The following is a 12,516-nucleotide window of genomic DNA, read 5'->3' as shown; positions in this document are numbered from 1 at the left end:
CCGACACATCTGTCTGGAAGGACGTTACAACCAGGGTGAGACTTTGCCTCACCTGCTTTAGACGTGTTGTCAGGGTACCAGTCCCCAGAGAAGGACGTCATGCTTGGTCACATGGAGGGGCAGTGAAAAGGAGGGGGCTCTCACAGGATGGTGACACAGTGACTACAGCAATGGGCTCAGGCATAGGGACGATTGTGAGGAGGGCACAGGACTGGGCAGTTCTTCGTTCTGTTGCGCATCGGGTCATTCGGGGTTGGAACCACCTTGGTGACAGCAGTGCAATAAATGAGCTGCTACGAATTTAGAAAGGGAAGGAGGAAGAGGGAATCGTGTGTGGGAAGGGAAAGAAGAAAGAAAAACAGCAAAGAAGGAAGAGGGGGTGGGAAGTCTAGGTTTTTATTATTTTTATTATTCAAGAATGGGTCTTGAGAACCCGAGAATTCAAAAATGGCAAAAATCAATATTAGTTTTTCTGATTGTGGGGAGAAAGCTCACAGAGGTCAAGCGTCACTTTCATCACATTAAATCAAAGGTTGACTTATATATATCAAATATCTATATTTATACATCTTACTGTCAGCACAGTTTCTGTCTGTTGATGCTGACTTTGGTCTCTTGGCTACTGCAAAGGGGGCTTCCTCTCCCCTTCTACCAAGTTCTCTTTGGAAGACGTCACCGCTGGCAGCTCCCATGAGGAGGGGGGCATTGTGCTCCTCTCTCTGCAGGCAGAATCTCTACATCAGACATTTGAAACCCTGCACAGGAAAATTTGCCTCTACTCCCATGGATGGATTCATTCCTATCACTGTGGGTTCCTGGATGTATCTGACACTTGCAAACGGCAGTCTTCTCTCGTCATTGTGGGTGCTAGTCTCCCTGCTCGCTGTGGAGTATGGCCCATGGTTTTCCAGAGGGCCGTGTGGCTCTCTATTGTGCGCCATCCCATTTGACCTGAGTCATGTGGCTGTGTCTCCTCAGAACAGTTGGGCCTTTGCGGAGAGAGTCTGGCTTGTCCCAGATCAATCTTTGCCTTGCTTTTCTAGCTTGGAGACACCTGCCCAGGGGTCTGGTACAATCTTATGTTTCCAGCCCACTCTCGGTATAGGTTTAAGGGTTTGATTTTACATGGTTAACTTGCCCCCACCCCCTCGATGCTGAGCTCCCAGGAAGAGACAAGCTTCTTCAGTTTCCCTGGGTGAGTGTATGAAGTTTGTCTAGAACTTTCTGCACTGCGTGGATAGGGTTGGGGAGTAGAGTGCTCAGTCTTTACTCAGGGGCTTTTGTTCCGTCTCTAGGATGGCATCGATCTAAGCCCCCACCTCCCACGGTGTGTCTAGTCACTCCCAAGGCCCTAGCAGCCAAGGCCTGCCTGCCCTTCAAGTCAAGAGGGATATCCGGCCCCCATCCCCACCCCCACCCAAGGGTTGCTCTCTTTTCACTTTCCTCATTGTTTTGGGTTCCAAAAGACTCCTTCTTCTGCAAGTTCTGCACTGAATTCGCCTTCTTTCTTCCTTACAGTCTATTCCAGGATCTTTAGGCATCCCCTTTAGCACAGTCCAGGAGGAAAATGAGGCTTTCGCTGCAGTAAAGAATTACAGTCTTAGCCTTACAGCTCTTTTAGAATTTGTCTATTAGGGTTTCTGGTTTTTTTTCCCCCAAAACCCCCCTCCCACCTCCCCCCCAAAAAGAGTTACACTTTAAGACACCCACAGAGGCAGTTCTACCCTTTCTTATAAGGTCGCAGAGACAGAACTGACCCGGTAGCAATGAGTGTTAGCACAGCGCACCAGGTCGCTGGAGTCCGATTTTTACAAGTTAATCAAGAGAGCATTCTGCCGACTTTCCTGAAATCCACGGACAGCCCCAACGGTGAGCTGAAGTTTCTGTAGGTGCAGAAAGATGTGTACTGCCCACCGTTTTCTGATTCTACTCAACACTTCGCAGTGTTGGGGGTCTGCTCTTGGACTGGTTGCTTGGAAAAGGCACTAAAGTAGAGAGGGCTGTTGCTTAAGGGAAGGATTGGACTTGCTTGCTCCTTAAGGGGACACCGCGAGCAGCAAGAAAAACCCGGGCTCTTTAATAGGCAGAGAACGTTGTTCTCAAAATCAATTTAGAAAGGGCTCTCCTTCCTTGAAGGTCTTCAAATAAGCCAGCCCGCTAGCCGGATGTGAAGTCCACCGAACTACTGTTTCCAGAGGGCAGAGAGTAATTCCTTGGGGGAACCTAAGACAATGTCCCTGGTTTCTTCCTGGGTCACCCCCTCCACCCCCAAGCTCAGCTTCCACTTGGCTGTTGTAATCAACACTAAAGGATACATTTGTGGTCCAGGAGCCAAGCGCTTGGGTAGGCTCACCATTTTCTTTGAATCTTCCAAATTCTGAAATTAAACCACCTGGAACCCAGAGCCAAGCCTGGGAAGAGCTGGGAGCAAAATGAGCAGAGGGCTGTGTGTGTATGGTGTGTAGAATGAGGCTTCATTGTTATGGCAACCAGCATTCTCCCCTGATGCAATCCTGTTCTCAATAATATGAGATGTGGTTAAAAATTGACACTGCAGTAAGGGGAGAACACATGGAATGCGTTGGCGTGGCAACCAGAATCGTTAAATTCCACATAAACGGAAACCCAATGATCACAACCACGTGGAGGGTTTGCCCCAGTCTTTGCGTGACTGGGAGGTCTCTCCTGTGTCCATGACCTGTAGACTGAATCACCAAACCAAAATCCCAGGGTGGGCGGTCCTCGATTTCACAGGAAGTCACCCTGTAGGACAAGGGAGAACGGATCCAAAGAGTTCCCAAGGTATCCGGGTGCGAACTTTTCTGCCTTAGTAGGTGGCTAGTGGCTTCCTTAAGATACTAAGCACTCACAAAACCAATGCATTCTCCTCCCTCCTGGGGCTGGCTGTCTCCTAACCTCTCCAATGACACACCTCCCTGAGAAGATCCAGCCATGACCCGTGTAATGAAGAGGAGTCTTTTGTGTAGGCGAACCAGTTAGTTCCACGGAGAGTTGGGTAGTTGGTCGTGCGCAGGCAGTTAAGACAGAGGACCAGGGGCTTGCTCCAGACAATTGTACAAAAGCCATTCCTGAAGACAAGCCCTCTGCCGCGAAGTCCGTGCTTGTCTCTCCTGGTTTACAAACCGAGACACGGAAAAGCAGGAGAAACTAATGAGGCGTCCTGGTCGCACCAGTGACAAGTGGAACCCAGGCTGGGCGATGCCATCCGTCTTGCTAGGAAGGACCTCCACCAGAACCTACGCTGCGCCCCGCATCTGGTTTCCTCTGATCCCAGGCTGGTTTCTAACTCTGCGGGGCTCCCCTTCCCCAGGTGGGGCCAAACGCACTGCACAGAGCATACACCTGGCTCGGGTGCTGGGCCGGTCTTTGGTCACCCACTACTCAGCGCGGGTCCCCAGGAGACTCCCGGTCCAGCCCTGGTTCCGCGCCCCACTGCGCGCTGGAGGGTGGGAAGCATTTGGACTCGCTACGGAGCGAACCAGCCCAGGGCGAGGTGGGGCGTTAGGCTCCCGAGACCTCCGTCTGGCGGGAAGGCGAGAGGACGCAAGCGCCGAGGCGCCGGGGCCTGCGACCCCCAAATCAGCTTCGGCTCCGCGCGGGTGCGTCCGGTAGGGGGGGCGGCCCCGCCCCCCTGTGCGCGCAGGCGCGCGCCGCGCAGGGCTCGGACCGCGACTCGGGGGCGCGGGGCGGCCACTGGCTGGCCTTGCAGGGAGGGAGCCGGCGGGTAAGTGGGCTTGGACCCCGACCTGGGGCGCCGCCCGCCCCCCGCCCCACCCCTGCCCAGCGCGACGCGTGCTCGGGTGTCGTCTCGGTGCCGCCCTCCTTCCAAGCGCCGCGGGCAGGTAGGATGTTGGAGAAACCAGGAGTGGAGGGGGTCTGGGCGGAGCGCAGAGGGGACCGGGTGGTTGCGGAGCTGGGGTGAGCGGATCCCAATGCAAGCAGAGGGGGCAGGGGGGAGGGGGCTTCGCTTATGTGTAGAGAAATGCAATCAGTTAGGAGTTTTTCATTCATGGAGGGGAAGGTGTCGAGGGCGGGATTTTGGTTTTCTAAGGAAGTGAGCCTTTTGGCAAACTTTTTTTTTCTATTTTCTTACTAATTTTTGATTTTTATAACGAAAAAGAATTTTTTTCCTATAAAGAGAAAGAATTTTTTAAAATCCGCCATTTTGGCATCTAAAAAAGTAACCTCTTTTTGGAGCTGGCGGATCAGCGGCCCCCCGCCAGGGTCTATACACACCCTGGGAGGACGGGGTTGTAGGGGGGGAGTGCTGGAAGCGGATCCTGCTGAGCCGCAGTACAGGCTGTGGTTGGGCAGGCCCGAGGCCCCAAGTTTGTGGCGCTCAGTCTCCCTACGACGCCCCATGTGTTGTGGTCCCCAAGGTGTCTGTCTGGGGTGCCACCCTGCCCCACCCACCACCCAACTCCAAACTCATAGCGATCCCCTGCGGGTTTCCGAGACAGTCACTGTTTGTGGGAGTAGAAAGCCCTTTCTTGGGGAGGGCATTTATGAGGCATCGGTTGTTTACAAGGCTTGGAAGACTACAGGGCTGAGGTGGGCTGGCTCTTGGCAGACCACGATAAAAATAAACATGGTATAGTCATTTGAGAAATATTTACTGAGCACCCACTACGTGCCAGACGCTGCTGTGGACACAGCACTTTCTTGGAAAGACTCCCAGGGAGAGGACCGGTAAGTAGGAGGTTTGTAGGACTGGCCCTGGGCAATAGTGCAGACAACAGGGCTGGGCAGATGGAGAAGTTGAACGGCCAGTGTAACCTCAACAAGAGGCCTCAGTTTGTCCCAAGACACTTCTGGAACAGGGATGGCTGCTCGTGCCCATACCAAAAACCAAACCCATTGCCCTGGGTCGGTTTCAACTCCTGGTGATCCTGTAGGACAGTGGAACTACCCCATGGGGATTCCAAAGCTGCTCATCTTGAAGGAGACAGGCTGTCACATTTTCCTCCGAGAAGTGGCTGGTGGATTGTAACCCTGACCTTTCAGTTAGCAACCAAGCCCTCAACCATTGTACCACCAGGGCGCCCCGGTGACCCTTCAGATGCCCTAAATCAAAGCAAGGAATGGGGGCCCTTGTACTTCATGCCAACTAGTCATTGGATGGTTGCCCCCAAAGGACAGCACTGGGGGGAGGGGCAGCACTCTTGGCTGAGCACCATTCTGGGACAGCAAGGAACCCAGTTGGGAGGGCTTCCACTACCAGACGACTTGATGTTTTGTTCCCTCCTGGCCCACCGCCAAACAGAATCGTCTTCTTGTCTGTAGGCAAACCAAGGCTAAGCCACTTCCAGTTCTCAATACTGTTTCCCCCTCTTATTATTTATTGACTGCTCTTTGCTCTCAGCTGTCTCATTCATTCATTCAGAGGCGCTTGAGTGCCATCTCCTCACCAGGCGTTATTACCACAGGCCTGCAAGATACTTGCAGCTTCAAGTGTCTTCATGATGAGCTTGTGGTGGGCTGAAGCCCACACACTCACAGGGAAGCAGAGAAGGAACAGCAATCATGGCAAGCCATTTTTTCCAGCAATCAGCTTACATGTTTGTTTTCCCTGAAGTTACTAAACTCTCTGGGATTGGAGTGATATTTGACGAGGGCCTCTTGGTATGTGGATCTTGCAGGTAACTTCCATCTACTTGTCACCCTGTCCTCTGAGATAGACCTTGTTGCCACCTCCATGTTCAGAGAGGGTAAATCCCTACTCACATAGGTGTTCAAGTGGGCGAGCTGGGATTCAAAGCCATTTCTGCTGTAAGCCTCAGCCCGTGTCTTTTTTTTTTTTTTTTTAACCCAGCTGCCAGAAGTCACGGTCAAGGACTGCTAACACTCTCAAAACAACCGATAGCAATCATTCCTATAGTGCTTCTTCTTCATGGGCGGGGGGGGGGGGGGGTTCATTCTCTTCAGAAACGGGTCACTTGGCAAACTTTTAACAGTCTGAATTACAGAACTCCAACGTATCGAACCCCTGCCCTGTGTGCTGGCCACTATTCTAGGGGCTGGGATACAGCAGTGAACAGGATACCTTTTTTTTTACTCTCTAGGAAATGACATTCATGCTGCAATGACGGACACACAAACAAACAGAGAAGTGAAAACTGTTACATGGCACAAGCTGAGAAGGAAATAAACAGGAGTGAGAGAGAGTGGGGGTGTGGCTCTAAATCCATGGTCTAGAAAGACTTGTGTGAGCTGACGCCCAGGGGGTGGAAGTGGGCTAGCCAAAGAGAGCGTGTGGGGACGAGCATCTCAGGCAGAGGGAACAGCCAGGGCGAAGACGCCGAGAGAGGATGGCAGGTCAAGCAATAGAAGGAATGGAGATTCGGTGGAGGGTGAGGTCAGAGGGGAAGACAGCTCAGACTGTGGAAGGTAAAGCATTTTGATGTTGTAATGACAATGCCGAGCCACTGGAGAATTTTAATGCTGGATTAAACATATGGTGTGTTTTCAAAGCTCTCTGTGGCTAGAGAGCAGCCTCTAGAAGGGCAGAAGAGGGAGCTGGGTTAGGAGGCACTCTCAGAAGTCCAAGGAGAGCTGATCATGCTTGCGACGAGCATGGTGGCACTGGAGACGGAGAGAAGAGGCTATGAAAATGTGTCTGGGAGATGGAGACAATAAACCAAGGATAATGACTGATGTAAAGCTGTGATGTCCAGATGGTAGCCACTGGCCATGGTGGCTCTTTCAACTTAATTAAAATGAAATAAAATTTAAAATTCAGTTCCTCAGGTAGATTAGCCACGGATGGCAAGTGGCTACTGCGTGAGACAGCACAGGCACGGGGCATTCCCTTTGTCACAGAACATTCTATTAGAGAGTGCTAGTGAGTGAGGCAGCTGGCACATTTAGGAGTTTAGTAAATGGTAGATGTGGAATATATCTGATACATCATTAGGCCATCCCTCCCCTTCCCCCAACATATGCTGGCTCACCTGCCCAACCCACCCTTTGTGCAGTGCTTCTGCTGTCCCTGCTTTCCTTAAGCAAAATCAAGAATGGCCTGGGTTCTCGTAGACTACTTCTTGGCCCTTCAAATGCATGTGTCCGTTGTGAGTGTGATGGGCTAAGGGGCTAAGGGCGTAAAAGAACCTGATCAGAAAAGATCTGGTCCCACCTTCTTGGACGATGAAATCAGTACCTGAAAGGTGGCTCCGAATCCCCTGGAAGGTGACGGAAGTGATTCTAGTGGTGTATGGGGTGGCTGTCTAGAAGGAGGTGAGTTTGAACTTGGCCTGGGCTGTGTCTTCAAGATCGCAGACAGCAGCTTGTCCTGGGTCATGCTCCCTAGAGTGAGTTCCGCATGCCCCAGTTTTCAAAGCACCTTATAGAGGAGGGTAAGGGAGGAGTGCAGGTCCTGGCTGGAGGCAGAAGCCAGATCTGATGCTGGTCTCCTGAGACACCCTACCCCATTGCACCTGGAGCCTTTCTCCATAGATTGCTGGTCTGGGGGTGGCCTGTGCCCCCTCAAAGAAACTCCTTCTGTCTTCTGATCTGGGGTGGGGCCTGTGTTCAGCCTGTAGGCTTTCCAGGATGGAGGGGCATGCAGAAATGGAGACGCTGAGAACACTGAAGGGGCCGGCCACAGGTGAGGTCAGCGTCCACCTGGTGGCCAGAGACAGCCCCACTTCTGGCCCTCATCTACCCACTACTGCCTTCATCATTGCAGGTGGGCCAAGGGTTCTAGGGAGAAGCACCCCCTTACCTGCTTCAACAGTTGATCCTGGGGAGGGGATGACTCTTTCACCTGCCCAGACATGCGTGGTAGGATGGAGGCAAGGTCACTAGGCTCATATATGTGATGTCTGTCCATGTGTCCGTCTGCAGCCAGCTCGGCCACTATCGGCCTGCCCAGCAATGCCCTGGATGTGTCCTGCGTCCCTCGAGAGCCCATCCTTGTGGGCGCCCCGGAGCGGGCGGCGGGCAGTGAACCCGTCACGGCTGCCGTGCTGCCTCAGCTCAATGAGGGACCATCAACCAGCTCCAGCGCCAGCACCTTGCGGCTCCTGGAGTGGGCCGAGGCTGCGGCTCCTCCTCCTGGGAGTGGCCTGCGGGTCAGTGTCTGCGCGGATTGGCCAGCCGCCGGGCGCTGCATCTGTGGGGCGGGGCTTGAGGCGGAGTGTGCTTTCTAGCCGAGACTGGGATCCTGGGCGTGGGACTTTGAGGGAGGGGCGCTGAGGGCGTGGCTTGGAGTGAGGTAGTTTGGGCATGGGACTGGCAGGGCTCGAAGGAGTTGCTCCCAGGCGGGGGCTGTGGGGACCAGGCACTTGAGACGCTGAACTTTATTACCTAAAGCCATAGCTTGGGGCGGGGACAGAGAGAGGGATGGGCTCTGGGGGCGTGGCCCGGGCTCAAAGGTGGGTCCAGGGCGAGCCCAGGACTGGTCCTCTGACTCTCCCCGCTCCAGTTCCGGATCAGCGAGTACACGCCGCTAACCATGGTGGGAGCCGAGCATCCCCAGAGCCCCGAGCTGCAGCGTGAAGGCGTAGCCAAATACGAAGATGGAGAGCCCTCGGTGGGAGAGGGCGAGGCAGGCACCCAGCAGTCGGGTAGGAGCCCCTGGCCCCAGGGCCTAGTAGCTCTCAGACCACCCGGAGGAGCCTGGGGCAGGGGCAGGGCCACAGGTGCTCCTGCAGGTGTGTCTTGGGGGTGGGGCCAAGGTGGAGGTCAAACCCGAGGGGGCGTGGCTCTGAGGTGGGCGGGCCCTGGGAGGGGCGTGTCCTTGAGGACCTGGTGGCCTCTACAGGTGATCTTCCCCCGGACCCCCTTGAAGATGGCTCCCAGGACCCCCCAAAAGAGGACCCCACCTGTCAGTGCCAGGCGTGCGAGCCTCAGCCAGGCGCCGGCCCGGATCCTGGTTCCAGCAATGCGGGCTGCACGCAGGTGTACCAGGAGCGGTAAGGGGGAGCGGGCTGCAGCCCCAGCTGCCCTGCCCTTAGGTCTGCGAGCCCCCTTCCTGGCGGCGGTGTAGGCGAGGGGTCCAGGGCAGGTGGTTCTCTCCCTCAGGTCTGTCATAGTGGAGAACTCCTTGGGCTGCGCCAGCGCCTCGGAGCTGCTCAAACCTATGAAGAAGCGGAAGTGCCGGCAATACCAGAGCCCATCGGAGGTCGAGTCGGAGCCAGAGGCCCTGGTAGGAAGTGGGCAGAGGACATGCCTCAGTTCCCCCCAGTCCCAGCTCAATCCGGGTCTTCTGAGGACAGGGCCCGCAGAGATTTCAAACTGCGGGAGGGGGTGGGGTGGACATCCTGAATCAGGTCCTAATTCTGCTTGGAGGGAAAGGAGTAAATCACTCCCCTGCGCTTTGGACTCCTGTCAGCGCTAAGGTGCAGTCACAGGAGCTGGCACCACAGGTAGCCGTGGGTGCTGGAGGTGATCGTTGTCCCTGGGGCCTAGCGGCCAGCACTGCAGGCAGGGGCCACGGGGCTCTAGCTGCAGAAAGGCTGGAGGACACTGTGCCTGGCAGTTCAAGGGGGCAGGCGAAATCCGCCCAGCACAGGCCTGTGTGTCCTCAGTTTCCCCACCTGGGCATGAGGAGAGTTGTGGGCAGACTGTGTGACTGGGTTGTGGGTGCTTGTTAGTCTGGGCCCAGGTGGCAATGGGTTGTTGGCTTTCAAGGACCTAGAAGACATTCCAGTCATTCCAACAGAATGCTCTGTAGCCAGAGAGCCAGGCAGGCCTGGCTTCCGCCTGGGAGGGCAGGAAACTGGGCTCAGGCTTGCCTTCCACAGGAAAAGCAAGATGAAGAAAAGGATTCAGAGGGACAGCCCCCCACTAGCACCCCAGAGAGCCAAGAGTGGAGCAGCAGCCAGTCTGGTACGGTGGCCTGTGTGTTTATGGTCCTGGGAAGTGATGGGGGTGAGGGTTGTGACTGTGCTCTGGGTACGTAGGGGAGCAGAGGTTAGTGTGGGAGAGAAAGGGACAGTTACTCTGGTTTGTGTGCCCATGGGGTTGTATCATGTGTTTGTGGAGCCTGGTGTCTAGTTGTGCACTGGCCTCGCTGCCCGTCAGTATCTGAACCCTGGAACCCTTTGGTGGGGGAGCAAGGCTTCACGGTTCGGACCTTGCTCTTTGGGCCCCGCCATCAGAACCTTTGGTGCTAGTGAAAATGGAACGGAAGTCATTGGGAGTAAGCTCCGGCCCTCCAGGCTTCTCCATTGGCCCATCTTTGCAAAATGTGTTGTATCTTATCCATTGATAGGAAATAGATCATTTGAACAGCTATTAATAACCGTGTTTCCCCCCCTCCTGCTCATATCAAGGAGGCCCTCTTCTCGGTTGTAGTCCACTTTTTAGAGGTTTTTCAGACAGAGCAACCCTACACGGGTCCTATTCTTTTCCCCCTTCAAGTTACGTATTTTCATTTTATTTTTAAATGAATTTTTATGTTGTGAATTAGGCATGGGCAGGGGGTGGGGGTAGGTTAAAGTTAGTTCTGATATACATGTCCCCTTATTTTTCTTTAGGTTGCTTATCGTCTTATTAATTCTATATTCTGTATGCAAATCTTTTGTCAGATCTATGTGTGCTAAATATTTTCTCCCAATCTACTTGTATGCTGGTCCCCCATCACATTCTGCACCAAACGATGCCCTTTGAAGAGCATCACGTTTTAATTTGCGGTTGTGTCCTATTGAACAAATTCCTTATAAAGTGCTTTACTTACAGGAGAGAAAGTCAAAAAGGATGGCCGCATAATCATCTTTAAGAAAGCTCACGGCCATCAAGCCAATTTTGACTCCTAGTGACCTTAAAAAGACAGGCTAGAACTACCCCTTTGAGTTTCCGAGACTTTAAATCTTTGCAGTAGCCGCCTGACCTGGAACCACTAAGCCACCAGAGCTCCTCGAGACGTTACATCTTGACAGGGGCAGACAGCCTCATCTTTCTCCCAAGCAGTGGCCGAGTGGTTTAGCAGCTCAACATGGAGCCTGCTGTGCCACCAGCACTCCTGAAATCGGCATCGTGGAAACTTTTATAAAACCGAAGTATCGAAATAGAAAACTATTGTTTTTTTGTGATTTGGGAACCAAAAGAAGTACGAAGGAGCAAAACCAGGGCTGTAGGGGCAGAGGAGTAAGATTTCCCCACAAAATTCTCATCGGACAGCCCTTGCTACCCTTGAAGAATGAGCTTCTTGTTGGGAAATTCTTCATTGCAACTTTCCTGGCCTTTTTCTCACCGATGCAATTTCCAGGTTTTGTAAAACTGCCTGAGGAGCCCCTGTGTGTTCACCCTTGATTGAGAAAACCTATCAAGACCACCTCTCTGGAGCCACCAGGAACAGGTTCCATCACCTTCTAAGCTGGTCTCTCTTCCTTGAATTTAACTGACCCAGCAAGTCCCCTCAGAAGCCACTGGCTAGAGGCTTTTTTTTTTTTTTTTTGGTCTCTTGGAGGTAGCTTACTAAGAACAAGACAGGTGTATTTATTGTTTTATTATTTTAAAAATCATTTTATCGGGGGCTTTTACAGCTCTGATCACAATCCGTCTATACATCCCTTATGTGAAGCACATTTGTATACTCCTTGCCCTCATTAGTCTCAAAACATTTGCTCTCCACTTAATCCCTTGGTATCAGCTCATTCTCCCACCCTCACCCAATCCCTCCCTCCCTCATGAACCCTTGATTATTTATAATTTTTTTTCATGTCCTACACCGACCAATATTTTCCTTCACACACTTTTCTGTAGTTCACCCCACTGGGAGGAGGTTATATGTCGATCATTGTGATCGGTTCCCCCTTTCTCCCCCCACCTTCCCCTTACCCTCCTGGTATCAATACTCTCAATATTGGTCCTGAGGGGTTTATCTATCCTGGATTCCCTGTGTTGCCAGCTCATATCTGTACCTGCGTACATGCTCTGGTCTAGCTGGATTTGTAAGGTAGAATTGGGATCATGATAGTGTGGGTGAGGAAGCGTTAAAAGAACTAGAGGAAAGTTGTATGTTTCACCGGTGCTATACTGCACCCCGACTGGCTCATTCCTTCCTTGTGACAATTCTATGAGGGGATGTCCAATTGCATACAGATGGGCTTTGGGTTTCCGCTCTGTCCTCCCCCTCATTCAAATCAATATAATTTTTTGTTCTGGGTCTTTGATGACACCTTATGATCGCACAGGCTGCTGTGCTTCTTCCATGTGGGCTTTGTTGCTTCTCAGCTAGATGCCCACTTATTTATCTTCAAGCCGTTAAGACCCCAGACACTATATTTTTTTATAGCCAGACACTGTCAGCTTTCTTCACCACATTTGCTTATGTTTGTCTTCAGTGATCGTGTCAGGAAGGTGAGCTTCACAGAATGCTGAATTATTAGAACAAAGCATTCTTGTGTTGAGGGAGTGCTTGAGTCGAGGCCCATTGTTCATCTGCTACCTTAATGCTTAACATAAATATAAGTGCATAAACCTATTCCCCTATCGTTATATATAAATGTATTTACATATGCACATGCCTATATTTAGATCTCTGTAAATGGC

At 52.5% G+C, this 12,516-nt stretch overlaps 1 protein-coding gene and 1 pseudogene across 1 annotated transcript in view; both read left to right on the top strand.

Moving 5' to 3' along the window:
* The first annotated feature begins 1,601 nt into the window (after window positions 1–1,601).
* LOC142423593 (U7 small nuclear RNA) lies at window positions 1,602–1,667 on the top strand (annotated as a pseudogene).
* Window positions 1,668–7,569: 5,902 nt separating this feature from the next.
* Window positions 7,570–12,516, top strand: part of L3MBTL1 (L3MBTL histone methyl-lysine binding protein 1) — a 34,369-nt gene continuing 29,422 nt past the window's right edge. The window contains exons 1-6 of the mRNA XM_075528735.1: window positions 7,570–7,705; window positions 7,864–8,090; window positions 8,444–8,585; window positions 8,783–8,933; window positions 9,043–9,166; window positions 9,765–9,849. Of these exons, the coding sequence (XP_075384850.1) occupies window positions 7,570–7,705; window positions 7,864–8,090; window positions 8,444–8,585; window positions 8,783–8,933; window positions 9,043–9,166; window positions 9,765–9,849 (865 nt within the window). The remainder of the gene's footprint in view (window positions 7,706–7,863; window positions 8,091–8,443; window positions 8,586–8,782; window positions 8,934–9,042; window positions 9,167–9,764; window positions 9,850–12,516) is intronic.

The sequence above is a fragment of the Tenrec ecaudatus genome, chromosome 12 (genome assembly GCF_050624435.1).
Source record: "Tenrec ecaudatus isolate mTenEca1 chromosome 12, mTenEca1.hap1, whole genome shotgun sequence".
NCBI lineage: Eukaryota > Metazoa > Chordata > Mammalia > Afrosoricida > Tenrecidae > Tenrec > Tenrec ecaudatus.
Note: the sequence above shows the minus strand (reverse complement) of the source record. Positions and strands in the feature narration are given on the sequence as shown.